The sequence below is a fragment of the Neomonachus schauinslandi genome, chromosome X, assembly GCF_002201575.2.
Source record: "Neomonachus schauinslandi chromosome X, ASM220157v2, whole genome shotgun sequence".
NCBI classification, from domain to species: Eukaryota; Metazoa; Chordata; class Mammalia; order Carnivora; family Phocidae; genus Neomonachus; species Neomonachus schauinslandi.
In genome coordinates, this window is record NC_058419.1 from 118,718,747 (window position 1) to 118,732,698 (window position 13,952).

Consider the following 13,952-nt stretch of genomic DNA (forward strand, 5'->3'; position numbering starts at 1 on the left):
CAGTTCCTGTTTTCTTTCAAAAAACTGCACTGCTTGCTCCAACTTCCCTTGAAACATTAGAACAGATGCCAAGTCTCTTCTATTTCTGTTCGCCGCTCATATTGCATGTCAGAATTTACAGGAACTTTCTCCATGTTTCCTCTCCCATTTCTCCTGTCAATTTGCAAATGCTCACCACAAATCTCACCCTGTTCCACTAGAGCCTTGTGTGGTTCTTCCCCCAAGCGTGTTAGTTCCCTCTTCCGCATCTCCTTAGTATTTTGTCTACATTTATCAAATGCCTTGCATCAGATTTCTTTCCACGCTTGTCTCTCACCGACGATATTTTTGTAAATTTGAGAGCCATTGCTTTAGACTCTTTGCCCTCTGCGTCTTGCCTGCGTGATCGTGCCCAAGTAATTCAGCACTCAACAAGCATCGATTTCGGCTTCCGTGAAAAGAGAAGGTTAAAAGTACGCCCTATTTCCCAGGGTGGTTCCCAGAATCATGAGCTATGTGCAAGCGTTCTGCAGGCTGTAAAAGTCTATGTAAATGTTAATTAATAATCTTGTTAGTTGAGCAGCATGAGCTGGCCCAAATCTCAGTACTTCGGCACACCAGACATAAATATCTTGTTGATGTAAAGTGTAATCAGATGTTTGTCAGACAGCTTTGCAGCTAACGATTTAGAGACTTGAGCTCCTTGCGTCTTGAGATCTGCAATCCCCCAGGATTTTATGGGCCAAACCTAGAAGGACCATCCATCACGCCCGCTCAAATTGCATTGCACAAGCCATGCTTAACTACCAGGGAAGCTGGGAAACGGATTCCTGCTGGATGCCCAGGAAGAAGAGAAAATGGATTTACACACAGTGAACAGTTCACTGGGGTAGAACGGTGTCTTGCTCCTCCTTGAGTCTCTGAAGCGCTATCCCTGTTTGCAAACAAGGAGCTCTCAAAAAATGTGGAATTAGTCATTGCCTGTGTATAAGTTTCACACTTCAGCCAAAACCCTCATAATTAATTACATATTAGGATGAATCAAGTAACTGAACTTTTCAACATTTTCTTCAAGTTTTAAGTCACATGTCATCTTGCCAAGCAGTCTTAGCATGACTTCATGCTCTCTGGATTTTTTTTTTTTTAACAAAATAATACCTCTCACAAATCTTAATTCTGTTCTCTAAATTCTGTATTCTAAGCAAAGTTCTTTAGATGAAACCACAAACCATCAGGCATTTCTTTTCCACTCGGATACTAACACAGACCTTCCTGGCCACCATTTCCTGCCGCCCGGACTACGGAAAACAGCAGAAGAGTGTCAGTCCTCTGGTTCCACCTTCCGCAGCATTTTCCCCCGACACACTTTTCGCTTGCTCTTCTCGGGAGACACTGATGTCCAGGGTCTCTGGAGTAGAAGTTCATATTTGTGCTCGCCGGTTGTGGTCTTTACTTCTCAGTGAGACCTTTCCTGGCCACCTTGTCTAACATACAGCACCCCCCCCCACCCCCACGTGCACACACCGTCGCTTCCTGTTCCCTCTCGCTGCCTTTTCTCCGTGGCACTCGTCACTACGAATACAAGGTTTTACTAAGTTCTCCTGTTTGTTGTGTGTTTCCCCACTGGAGCGCAGACTCCACGACAGGATGAACTTGTGTCCGTTTCCATCTACTTTCTTTACTGCATTCCTCCTGTGCCTGGCACGTGGCAGAAACACAAGAAACATTGGTTGAGTTAATGAATGACTTGGTGGTAGTTCTGGAACATATGATTTCCGTATTGTTAATCTTTACTCGTTATACATATGAACAGGTTTAGACGTGGAGGAATTAAGGATACCTTTCCAGAGTAAGTTAAAATTAATATAAGCATTCTGGATTTCCTTAGACAGACGATGGGAATTATGTGTTGAGGAATAAAAAGGGAGGAGAGGTGAGACGAAGATCCCCAGCCGAGGTCAGTAAAAAGCAAACTGGCTCTGGATTCAGAAAGCTTTGCTCTAGTCCTTTCTTTGCTCCACATCAGCTTTGTGACCTCACCTTCTGAGATGTCTACTTCTTTAGTTATCAGAGGACGAGGTTAGAATGAATAAAAACCAAGATCCCTCCTAGTTCTAAAATCTACACGCTCCTGTGCCCTGGCCCTGACTTGACTTCTTTTATGTCTATAAAGCACAAAAGAAAATGAACCCGTCACTGGCAGGTCCTCTTGGCATATTTGGCATTTCAGGACCTCGTTGATTATCCTAAGCTGCTGGCTGGTTGGCAAAGCTGGTCTGCGTGGGTGGACAAAAATTCGGTCATGTATGTCGCTGTTTCGTTTTGTTTCTTAAAGAAGCTTTCAGAATGAGCACAATAATTCCAAACAAGGACGGCCGAAGCCCGATGGTAAAAGATTGTTAGCCATTGTGCTGTTTTAGGCTTTTGGAGGGGTTGATGAGCTCAGAAAGGGAGGCCTTGCTCCCCATTGGCATTAGAAAGGAAGACTTGTTGGGAAAGGTGGCAGAACGGATGGAAGGGTCATACAAACCCACAGAGGCCTGGCGACCACCCAACGTTTGTTCTGAGGGTTAATAATGTCCTTCATGTCCTGATGTTGAGACCGCCTCTCCCATGAGGGAGAGGCATCTGCGTTAGTGAGAGAGGGCCGAAAAGAACCTGGCTTTGTCCCACCATGCAGGAGAGGGACCTACATTCAGAGGCTGGCGCAGGCTTCGAGAGGCTGGCGCAGGCTTCGAGAGGCTGGCTAGGACAGGCTTTCACACCGGTTGTTTGCTTTTCAGCCACTGGGTGGGAAATTCTCGAGCTGGAGAGAGGTCCTGGTAACAGCCATCGTGATCCCTCTCTCAAAAACCGAGGCAGCAGATTGTGCCAGTCGCTCTCAAACTGGAGCGTGCCCCAGAGTGGCGAGGACAGTTGCCAAACATTCCGATTCCCGGGCCGCGCTCCAGAAAATCAGTTGAAGTAGCGCTGGGATGGGGCCTGGGAATCCGCACTTGCTAATGAATGCCTCCTGGGCATTCTGGTCCTTTCCGAACCACACCCTGGGAAACCACATCTTGGGAAACCCCCAAGGTGCAGGAAAGACCAGGAGCTTTGGAACGAGCTACCAGAATTCACATCCTTACTTGGCCATGCATTTGCTACGTGATCCTGGGCCCATGCTCAACTTCACTGAGCCTTTCGGTTTCCTATTGTACAAAAATGATATGAGGTTACCTCCCTTATAGGATCATTTTGAGAATTAGAAATGACATTTTAAGATACTTGGGACAAGAACCGACATATACTGGGCACACAAAAAAGAAAAGATCGATCCTGTTACTATGGGAAATGGATAAGATGCCGCCCTATCCCAGCACTTTCAAAGGTGTCCCCTGTGTGGGGAAGCGCACCGGACCCACTCTGCAGAACAGCGTGAGCTGCACCCACACATCCACACTCCTCCCTTACCTGGCTCTTCTTTTTTCCATAGCACCTCTCACCTTTGAACTCACTGTGTAATATGCTTATCTATGATGCTTATTGAAACCTAATAGAATGCAAACTTTCCGAAGACAGGGATTTTCATTGGGCTTACAGTTCACTGACATCCCGAAAAGCAAACGGGTGCCCAGTAATGATTTGTTGAAATGCATTTCTGTTGTTTGTTTGTGTTTGGTTCAGTGCCCATACCCCTTCGACTCCCTCACCTTTAACAGTATCTCTGCTATCAACAGTTGAAAAACTGGGTAACATAAAATGGTATGCTCTGGGAACGCTGCAAATAAAAGAGAAGGCTCGTGCCTATCTAGACACGCTCACTGGTATCATTGTAAGGTAGAAAGCATTCCCCCACGAAATCGTTAGCGTGCACATTGTTCCAAAAGCTGTTGCTTCCATCACTGATCTGGCAGTCCCATCCAGGAAAACTCATCGTTGCTCCTGGAATTAATAAGAGCTTCAGAGCAGAGTGGAGAAAACTTGTCAGCTCATTCTGAGGGCTGATACTAAATGATTCCTACCAGGGCTCCTTTTTTGGAGAGAGGGAAAGAAGAGAAGGCACCACCCTTCCAGGCTGATGAACAGTCCGGGGTGCAGTGGAGACGTGGGAACGCCGGCGCGCTCCCAGCCCGCCAGTTCGTCAGCCTGAGCTGGGGACCAGCACCGTGCACATGGGAATTTTCAACTGAGAACCACTGGGAGCAAGGGTCAGTGGCCGACGTGAGGATTCCAAGCTTTGCTTCGTGTTCCCTTCATTCCCTGATGCAAATTGCAGTTTCTTAAAACGGCTTTTGCATGCCAAATCAAAAGCAGTCAAGTCATGATCCAGGTCATCAAACAAGGAAGAGCCCTTACCAACACAGCCAAATAATTATATATGATGTCCATTTCCTTTTTTTTATACAAGCACTGTTTTCTAAAGAACCACTGTTTATGTGCCAGGGGTTGGGCTGGTCATTATGTACATCATCAGCTAATCTAAATTTCACCACCATTTCGTGAGGAGTAAGCCAGGATAGTTCGCCCAAGTGATGCAGCAACTAAGTGAATTATTTCTACAGCATGATGCCTCCCTGCCCGAAAGACAAGGTGGTGTCTCCGATATGGAGTCCGTTCGTGGGGGAGAGAGAGACTATGTTAGCCAGTTTGGAAATGGGGAGCTAAGGAGACGCTTAACAGCATTCATCCCTCTGGACTAATCATAGCACCGACCTGCTTGATGTTCAGGCTAGCAGGTGGCAGCGAGAGCCGGTGGGTGTTCCTGCTGGAGCCTGCTCACCTTGTCCCTGCCCGCAACAACGGAACACGTGTACCGCTGGTGACACAGGCGGAGAGGGGCAGAAGCAAGGACTGCTCGATTTTCTTCATCTTCCTTCCTCGCGTCTTCCCCCAACCACAGCTCCGCGAGTCCTGGGCTCCTTGGCTATATCTGTTCACACACGTGCCCCAGTTGCCAAACACACTGCCTGGCATGTGTCAGGCCCTTGAGAAAAATGTGTTGAACCTCATGCATCCTGACCCTCCAGATACATCCAGAGCCCCTTCCCATGACATGAAGCCATCCTCTGCAACAGTCGCACAAAAGGTTCTAGGCTGGGCCTGCCCATGTTTGAGCTTTTGCTCCCATAAACAGCCCGAGTGCTTAGTCATTTCTTTCAGTGTGTGTGTTAATTTACAAAAATGTCATCATGACTTCCAGTGATACTTGCTTTTGCTGGAAAGTGGTAGAGTTTGCAATGCCGAAGCATCCTTCTTGGTCCAGTGCAAAGGGATGGATTGGTATGGAACACTCGGAGTAATTCAGGTTTGTTATAGTGACTTAGTAAATGGAGAAAACTTGAGCCATTTTCCCCTCTCTGTGGTTTATAGAAGAAACTACATCATTAAGTGTTATACCCTAGGCAACCATTCAAGGTTTCATTTTTAATTTGATAGGGTGGATTTTCATTGTGACAGTTTTATTCCTTCGTATGTGCAGTGTTTACATTTTTTCTCTGAAGCAGGAGAGTCCAAAGTTCTTTTGATTTTTGAAATAGCATTCTGCTTTGAAGGAACACATGAAAATCTAAGGAGTTGAGTCTCCAGATAAACACAACCATAAATGGTACCCTTGGAAAATATCTAAACTTACTAAATAGTTGACTAAAACCCAATAGAGATTTTGATGTGAAACAATAAATTGTAAGTGAAAAAGCCGTTGGGGCTGGGTTTTGTTTCTTCACTCCGATGTGCAGAATTGGTTGATTTTTTTTAAAGTAGTCTATTTTTCACAGTCCTCCTTAGTTTCCATTTTGCTATATACAGAATCCCAGAAGAAAAAAGATAAAATGTGTTTGGTTATGGAGTCATACTTTTCATTTTTCCTTTTTTTTTTTTTTTTAACGTAATCTCTATGCCCAATATGGGGCTCAAACTCATGACCCTGAGATCAAGAGTTGCATGCTCCACTGACTGAGCCAGCCAGGCTCCCCTCATTTTTCATTTTTAAAAAAAATATTTTATTTATTTGAGAGAGAGAGAATGCACACGCAAGTTGGGGTGAGGGAGCAGAGGGGGAGGGAAATGGAGGGAGAGGTCGGGAAAAGAATCTCAAGCCGACTCCGCACTGAGCTCGGAGCCCCATGCGGGGCTTGATCTCACGACCCTGAGATCATGACCGGAGCCAAAACCAAGAGGAGCTTAACCCACCGAGCCACCCAGGCGCCCCTCATTTTCCATTTTTATATTAACGGGAACAGTAGTTTATGAACATGTGAGAACATTTCTGATGATCCTCACTTGGGAAAGGAAATTTATTTTCCAACTCTAAAAATTAATAGCAAGGAGATTTTGCTAGAGCATGACACTGGTACTAATTTAAAGCAGAGAGAAGCATCTATGCAAAGGTAACAGAACCAGTGTACATGCACCACGAAGACCAGTAATTCTGGGTTCTTTTTTATTATTATTTGTCGCCATTCTGACAACATTTTTTGAGCATCCATTGGGTAGGAAACGCCACCTAGCTTGTCTTCTGGAAGAGTACGGTATTGACCTGCGAGAGTAAGCAGGTGAAGGGTCATGGATGTGCAGGTAGGAGCTTCAGGAGAGAAAAGAGGAGGGAGCAAAGAGGAAGAAGAAGAGGCATAATTGAGAAAGCATTTGACTGCTAGGAGAAGAAAACTCAACTGCCAGTGGCTGCAAGCTGCAGGATTGTGACGTCACAGAAGCAGCCTAAGGGGCGGGGCTTAGTGGCTCACCGGCACTTCCGCTGTCTCTGCTCTGCCATCTTCAGCTACAAGACCCTGCAGTTATTTCCAGCATCTCTTGCGGCCATCATCACATCCAGTGATGAAAAGAGATGTTTCCAGAGCCCCGCGTGGGGTACCACGGCCAGGATTGGCACACGTGAGCCAGCCCTCGCTGCGAAAGAGGCTAGCTGACAGAGAGCTACAACGTTAGGAGCCTGTATCACTTCTGGGGCAGACAAGTCAGATCGTCCTTGCCTTTGGGCAATTTACCTTCTACCGGTGTGACCAACCGAAGACTTGAGGTCTGGCGGAAGAGAAGGAACCAGAAGGGAGAAGCTACATGGAGTTGGCTTCCAGACCGTTGCAGCTGAGGGCCCAACAGATCACAAACTTCAAATCTAGAAATTCAGGCAGAGGTCAGGGGCAGAGACATATCAAGAGGAAATCCCACAACTTAGTCACCCACCCAAAGTGTTAAGCAAAGGAGAAGAGAGTGGTGCTTCTCTGCGGGCGCACAGGGTAAGAGGCAGAGATGGATGTCTGTTAGTCAAGAAAAAAGTCACAGAACAAAGATTGGCCATCTCCATGTTATCTGCTTTTATTTCGTTCTTTTAAGTGTCTAATTTATTATTTTGTCTATTTCTAACAAAATCTATTATTCTGAACCTCTTTGCAATCGGTAAGGTACTTTCAAATCTGGTGGTCCTTTTGATCCTCATCACGTTTCCATAAAGGTAAATGGGACAGATAGGATATGCCTGGATTTTCAGATGCAGGAGCAGAATCCTAAAGAAGATGGTTGATGTATCCAAGTTTACATTACTTAATTATAAGCAGCAAAGCTGATAAAAACTGGACCTTGGGGGCTAGCGACTCTTACTCAGAAATTCTTTTGACAGTATCCTGATTTCCTACAAAGGAGCATATATAGGAATGATCTGTCTGGATATTTCTGACTTACCGTAAGCTCCTGTTTCCCCTTGACTTGTGTTTCTCTGTTAAGTATCTAACTTCACAGAAAATGAATGCTCATCCAATTGAACTGAGCCAGTAGTTTGAAATTTTTATTAAGTAATAGGAAATGAAACATGCAAATAGGGGCAAATATTGGAGGGATTATTGGGAAAACAGCACTGGAGGCTGTTACACAAATATTACAAGTCAGTTCTAGGCATAATTTCAAATTCTCTACCCTAATTTTCCCACTGGCCTCAATTTTCTGTACCATTCCTTTAACAACAAACGAACGTGGTTTTATCATGAATTTTTAAAGCTGCTTTAAGTCATTTTGTAACAAGATGGGATATAAATAAACTTATTAAAATAATGGATTATGTACACTAGAGTCAGTCTTAGCTAATAGGAAAATATTACCTACCCTTCCTGCAATACAGGGATCCACATTTTGAAACTAGCTTTTTACTTATTTGTAAAGAGTGTCTCCGAGCCAAAATGGTATCATGGGTCTTTTAAAAAGAAACTATAGATAGATTTATAGCACTGACCCTTTCTATTTGCATTTGTTACCAAGTAAAAGTCATGTACGCTACGTAAAATAAACCTCAATGATTCCAATTGGTTGGGAACCAAGCCGAGTTGAAAGAGTAAAAACTCTGAATTATGGAATAATTTAACAGAACGTTATGGAAAGTTATGTTTTAAATAATGATACTTCCTGTAACCTATTTTAATAGTGTACCCAAGTTAATAATTTATCATTAGACACACTGTATACTCTCAACAGAATTAATATTGTGATGCTTGCAGCACTCCGAAGGGTATACATGAGGGTTGTTTATTCTTCAGTGGGAATGGATTGGTGCTTGGAGCAAAATTTTTTATTACGTGTCTAAGCATAGAAAATTTTATTTATTTTTTATTTTTTTAAAGATTTTATTTATTTATTTGAGAGAGAGAATGAGATAGACAGAGCATGAGAGGGGGGAGGGTCAGAGGGAGAAGCAGACTCCCCGCTGAGCAGGGAGCCCGATGCGGGACTCGATCCAGGGACTCCAGGATCATGACCTGAGCCGAAGGCAGTCGCTTAACCAACTGAGCCACCCAGGCGCCCTAAGCATAGAAAATTTTAAATTAAACTAACTGGATGAAAAACAAATATTTTTCCTCATTTGCTCACGGAAGTTTCTTTTAAAAAGTGTTCGGGATATACGTTTTTGGCTTACATTATTTTTTGCTCTCTGTTCATTTTTCAAAAAACGAGTTCTCTCCTCATTTTTACCCTTCAGACATTACTTTTTTTTGACAAATTGATATAATAGTGTGTATTTGTTGGGTCGTGTTGCTTGAAAAAGTTGCAGTGAAAATTATCAGTCTTTTTATTTGTTTAATTTATTCAATAAAGTAAGAGAATCGAACCCCTCAGCCTTGACCTAAAAGCCCTGCCCCTTCTCTTCTCCTTCCATTCTCATTCCCAGGCCATTGGGTTTGGGCACCGAGCTTTAAATGCCATCTATATGCGTCTCCCGCATTTCTCTGTCCAGCCCAAGCCCCTCTCCTGAACCCCAGAGCCTTATTCCCAGTTGCCAACTAGATCTTTCATTTGGATGTCCCACAGGCCTCCCCTTTTGCCCCCCTTACCCTAGCGAAGCCACCCTTCTAGCCGTGACCCCCAGCCTCCTCCTCCTGCAGCTTCTCTACACCGGTCAGTGTCAGGGGCAACCCCGTGCTTCCGGGTGCCTGCCTCTCGGCTCCGAACGTTGAAGGCGTCTCTCTTCTTCTCCTTCTCCTTCCCTCTTTCTCTCCGCAGCCAGCAAATTAGCTAATGCTATCATCTCTATCCTCACTGTCTCCAGGGTCCACAGATTCCTCATCGGCTCACCATCCTGGTTCAGCCCTCCGCTGTCTCTCTTCTGGATATAGCAGTGGCCCCCCGCTGCACTCCCTGCGTCACCCCCTTGCCTCCCTGCAGTCTGCTGTAAATGCAGCAGCCAGCAATGACAATTCACGGTAGTCCTCTGCTCAAAACCCCCAGTGGCTCCCCAGCCACCTAGATAGAGAGCAGATGTCCTTATCATGACCCGTAAGACTCCACAACATCTGGCCTTGGCTACCTGACCCACTTCCTACTGCTCCCCTTCTTCCTTATTCCTTCCAGCCTCGCTGGCCTCCTCTCTGCTCCTGACTCCCGATCTTGCTGATTTTTTCTTCCTTCTGCTTGGAATGATTTTCTCCAATTCCTTCGTCAACTTCAGTTCTCTGTTCAGATGGCAGTTTCTCTGTGACCTGCCATCCTACTTAAATGGCACTTCCCCCCCCCCCACCCCTTCCCCGCACAGCCCATTGCCCCTTTTCTGCTTTGTTCGTCTCCGTGTGATCCACGCTGTGTTTGCTTTGTTTATTTGTTAATGCCGGTCTTCCCATATTGATTGTCAGTTTCAAGGAGACAAGGATTCTTGTCTATTTGGTTTGTAGCTGAATCCCAGCATCCGGTGCCTGGCACTCAGTAAGCAGTCACCAAATATTTATGTAATGAATGAAAGGAATGAGGTGGGAAAAGGCCAGGGTGAGAAGCGCAGTGGTTGCTGAAGTAGAGAGCGTGTGAGGGTGGCCGTGTGTGAGGGGACAAAATGGCAAACATGAGGAAGCGAGTGGAGGGCTTCCACTGTAGGGATAAAAAGGTTTCTTGAGCAAGCGTCTTGATCAGAGCACTCGGACAACCACACAGAGAAGAAGTTAGATACCGGTGGTGAAGGAAATAGCTAGTGTCTAAGTTAGCAAGCAGTTCCATTAAAGGCCCATGAAGGATGTATCTTTCTTTTCAACTAAAATCTCAAAGTAGTTTAAGGAATTGGAGGTCCACAGGCAAAAATGGCTTCAGGCATAGGTTTACCTAGGACTCATGATATTGAGAGATCCTTTCTTTCCATTTCCTTCTGTGGTTTCTTTGATCATCAGCACCATCCTCAGGCCCCATGTGGCTTCTGGCCCTGTATTGTCTCTCTCAGATGCCTCGGGGAAATTCTCCCAGCTTCTCATTACCTCGAATGGAGTCACACGCCCGTTGCGCAGGCAGCCCCGGTGTTCCGGGAGGGGAATGATGGTGGCCCTTGACCAGCTTACACATCACCCTTGAGCTAAGGGTTGGGGAGCAGTTGATTCTTCCGAGGGAACTTTGGGGCAGAACTGTTACAACAAGAGGGAAATGGAAGCTGGTAATGGCCAACAGATGCCCACTACAAAGGGGTAACAAGGGCTCAAACTTGGATCAGTGCAGTAGAAATGGAAGATAGAGGAAAGAAGGAACAGGCCTCACAGAGATGAAGTCAAGTAGGTTTCCTGGTTCTGAACAGGGAGGGGAGAGGACACAGAGAAGCTTGAATGCAACCCAGATTTTGAGTTTGTGTGAGTAGGGTTTGGCAATGTCATTAGTGAAGATTCAGGATGAAGTAGGAGGAACAGATTTATGAGGGAAGGAAAGCGTTTTGTTGTTGCTTTCTCATCCCTGTTTTTATTAATAAAATTGTTTCCAGCTTCTCAGAGCTCAAGAAGAATTGAGTTCTGCAAGAGGCAGGAGGCAAATTCTTCCACCCGCCACTTATTCTCCGAAGACTTGGCCCTGCAGGTTTAAGAGCCTGGTCTCTGAGCCCTCCTGTGAGAGAATCAGATGGAAATGTTGCTTCCGCTCAATAATTTGAATTTCCTTACTTGAGCCACCAGCATCTGTAGAGTGAAAAGCCCGTTGGAGCTGAGTTCAGTCTTTTCTCATAGAACGTTTTCACACAATATTGTGGCTTAAGATTATAAGGCCATCTTCTAATGCGCTGTGGGTTAGCCTAGGGAAACGTGACCCTCAGCTATAGAACTCGAACGAATGCCTTGTCAAATTCTGAAGCGAGAAACTTTTTTCATTGTTGATGGACCAGGATGCAAGGAAGGGGTGAGTGCAAGCAGGCAATGATAAAATGACTTGGGCCAATATAGTAGTCAGCATGTTTTTGAGTGTTTACTATCTGCCAGGTACTGTTCTAAGTTCTCAATGTATAATAAGTCATTCGATCACCACAGCAACCCTTTGTGGTGAGGCCTATCATTCTCTCCACTTTACAGATGAGGAAACTGAGACCTAGAAAGGTCACGTGCCTTGCCGAAGGTCCCACAGCTAATAAATGGAACTAGGACTGAAACACAGTCTGGCTCAAGGGCCTGTCCTCTTTTTTTTTTTTAAGAGACAGGGAGAGAGGGGGGTGGTTGGGGTGCAGAAGGAGAGGGGGAGAGAGAATCTTAAGCAAGCTCCACCCCCAGCATGGAGCCCAACATGGGGCTCCATCTCACGACCCTGAGATGACCTGAGGCCAAAATCAAGAGTCGGACGCTTAACCGACTGAGCCACCCAGGCGCCCCAAGGGCCCGTCCTCTTAATAAACTGATTATATATTCCAGACTTGCCCAAGACAGGTATAATTTATGCCTGTTGTCTTCACATAATTATAAATAGGAACTCTAGAAAGTGTCCCCATTTGGACAATAAATTATGAACACCGCCCCTCCTAACCGTGATATTTTGCTTATTCAAAGCCAAGAAAATATTATCTGAGCAATAGAAGTATCAAGTGATTAGGCTCCCTCTCCAGTCATAAGAGGGGTGACAATTTGGGTTGAATATGACGTTTTGGTCATCATCCACTTTGTCCTAAGAATTAAACCGGCTGTATGGGTTGGTGTAGGTTTGGTTTTAATGGGCAAATCACTCTGTTCTGACTTTTAAGGCTCTGTTTTATGTTATTGTAGAGTTGCCAATGATCATAGTTTTCCTCTTTCTGGAATGGTTTGATTTATGCCTCGACATTTGGCCCCTCCAGGTTCCGCCCGATCTCCAGAACGAAGTACTGATCAGCCTGTTGGAGACCGATCCCGATGTGGTGGACTATTTACTCAGAAGAAAGGCCTCCCAGTCCTCGTGAGTACACCAGTTGCTCGTCTTCTAAAGCTGCCATGGGGATTCCTCTTTTCATTTCTAAAGAATTAGAGAAGTTTACATAATTCCACACAGGGTAACTGGCAGTGGAGATGTGGCAACTTTCTGGCAGATCTTGTCAGCCCACCTACCCGGAAAATGCTTCAATTTTTCTAATCCACTTATTAAATTAGAAAGTGCTTTATGGGGTGTTGCTGTTTCATTTTTGGCTTTTTTAGCCCCTCGAGGTCCTTTTGACTGTGTTTACTGGAAAAAAAAAAAGAAAAGAACTAATAAATCCCTGGCGAGAAGCTCAAAGGACTCTGATGCACATCAGTGATTCTACTTCTAGAATCCTGATAGCTGTGCTTACAGGTCCCTTAGGCTGCACCTGGATGCATCTCACTTGTGTAACTTGCCAGCGCAATTGACACATTACCGAACCACAAGACGAGCCTCTCCCGAGGCCTAGGTGCCCATTTAAAATTAGAGGTGTGTGCTCTCCTGACTCTCCGCTCTTTATAATTAATAGCCTTTTGGTAAAAATGCACGCTGGGCTCCACATGTAGCCATGTTTGCAGTGAGTAAAGCACAAGCCATGCTGTAGGCTCTGCTTTGCCGCCATTTTTGCCCCCAAAGGAAGACCATTGGATTTTGCTTGAGCCAGATTTTAGGCTTAATCTCAAACATTTGGTACAGAGGCAGCATGTGTGGGGGTGCTGAGCACTTGGCAAAGCCAGTGAAGAGGGTATTATGGCGTCATTAACCAGGAGCGATGTTGCCGCCATGACGCCAAACCTTAAATTTGTGGCAGGAAGAGTTGTTGTCATCCTTTCATGAAAGCATCCTTTACGTTGTGCTTTTAATTTACTGAATGTCAACGGCTCTAAGACACATTTTGCCCCGTGTTTTATCATCTCTGCAATGGAGAGTCATCGTATAATCAATGGCATGGTCTAATATAAATCACAGCATTTTTTGTCTTTCTTAGCTGTATGTAAAATAGTGGTCTGTCTTACTCCACGGTGTCTTGGAAATATTGACACGTGTTAAATTGTTCCTTTATATTGATGTTGAATTTGAGAGATTAATTTTCATTTGAAACTATTTCAGATATAAAAGCTTATATTATTTAGAGAAATGTAGGGAAAGGAATTCCACATGGCTCATGCCTCCTTCTTTCCTGCATCTTTGCATGAATAGCAGCGCAAGATCCAGCTTCAGTCCATTTCCTGCAGAGCAGGGAAGAATTTTTAAGTGGCTCATCTTTTCAAATGCACTTTTTAAAAATTCATCTTTGTGCCAATTATTATCAGGCCAGATTCTGGTTCAAGTGAGGTGTTTCA

General features: G+C 44.9%; 1 protein-coding gene across 2 annotated transcripts in view; it reads left to right on the forward strand.

Annotated features, from left to right (window-relative positions):
- ARHGAP6 (Rho GTPase activating protein 6) overlaps positions 1-13,952 on the forward strand; it is a 472,720-nt gene that overhangs the window by 442,863 nt on the left and 15,905 nt on the right. For both annotated transcript variants that reach the window (XM_044911567.1, XM_044911568.1), the window contains one exon: positions 12,512-12,609. In XM_044911567.1, coding sequence (XP_044767502.1) covers positions 12,512-12,609 — 98 coding nt within the window. The remainder of the gene's footprint in view (positions 1-12,511; positions 12,610-13,952) is intronic.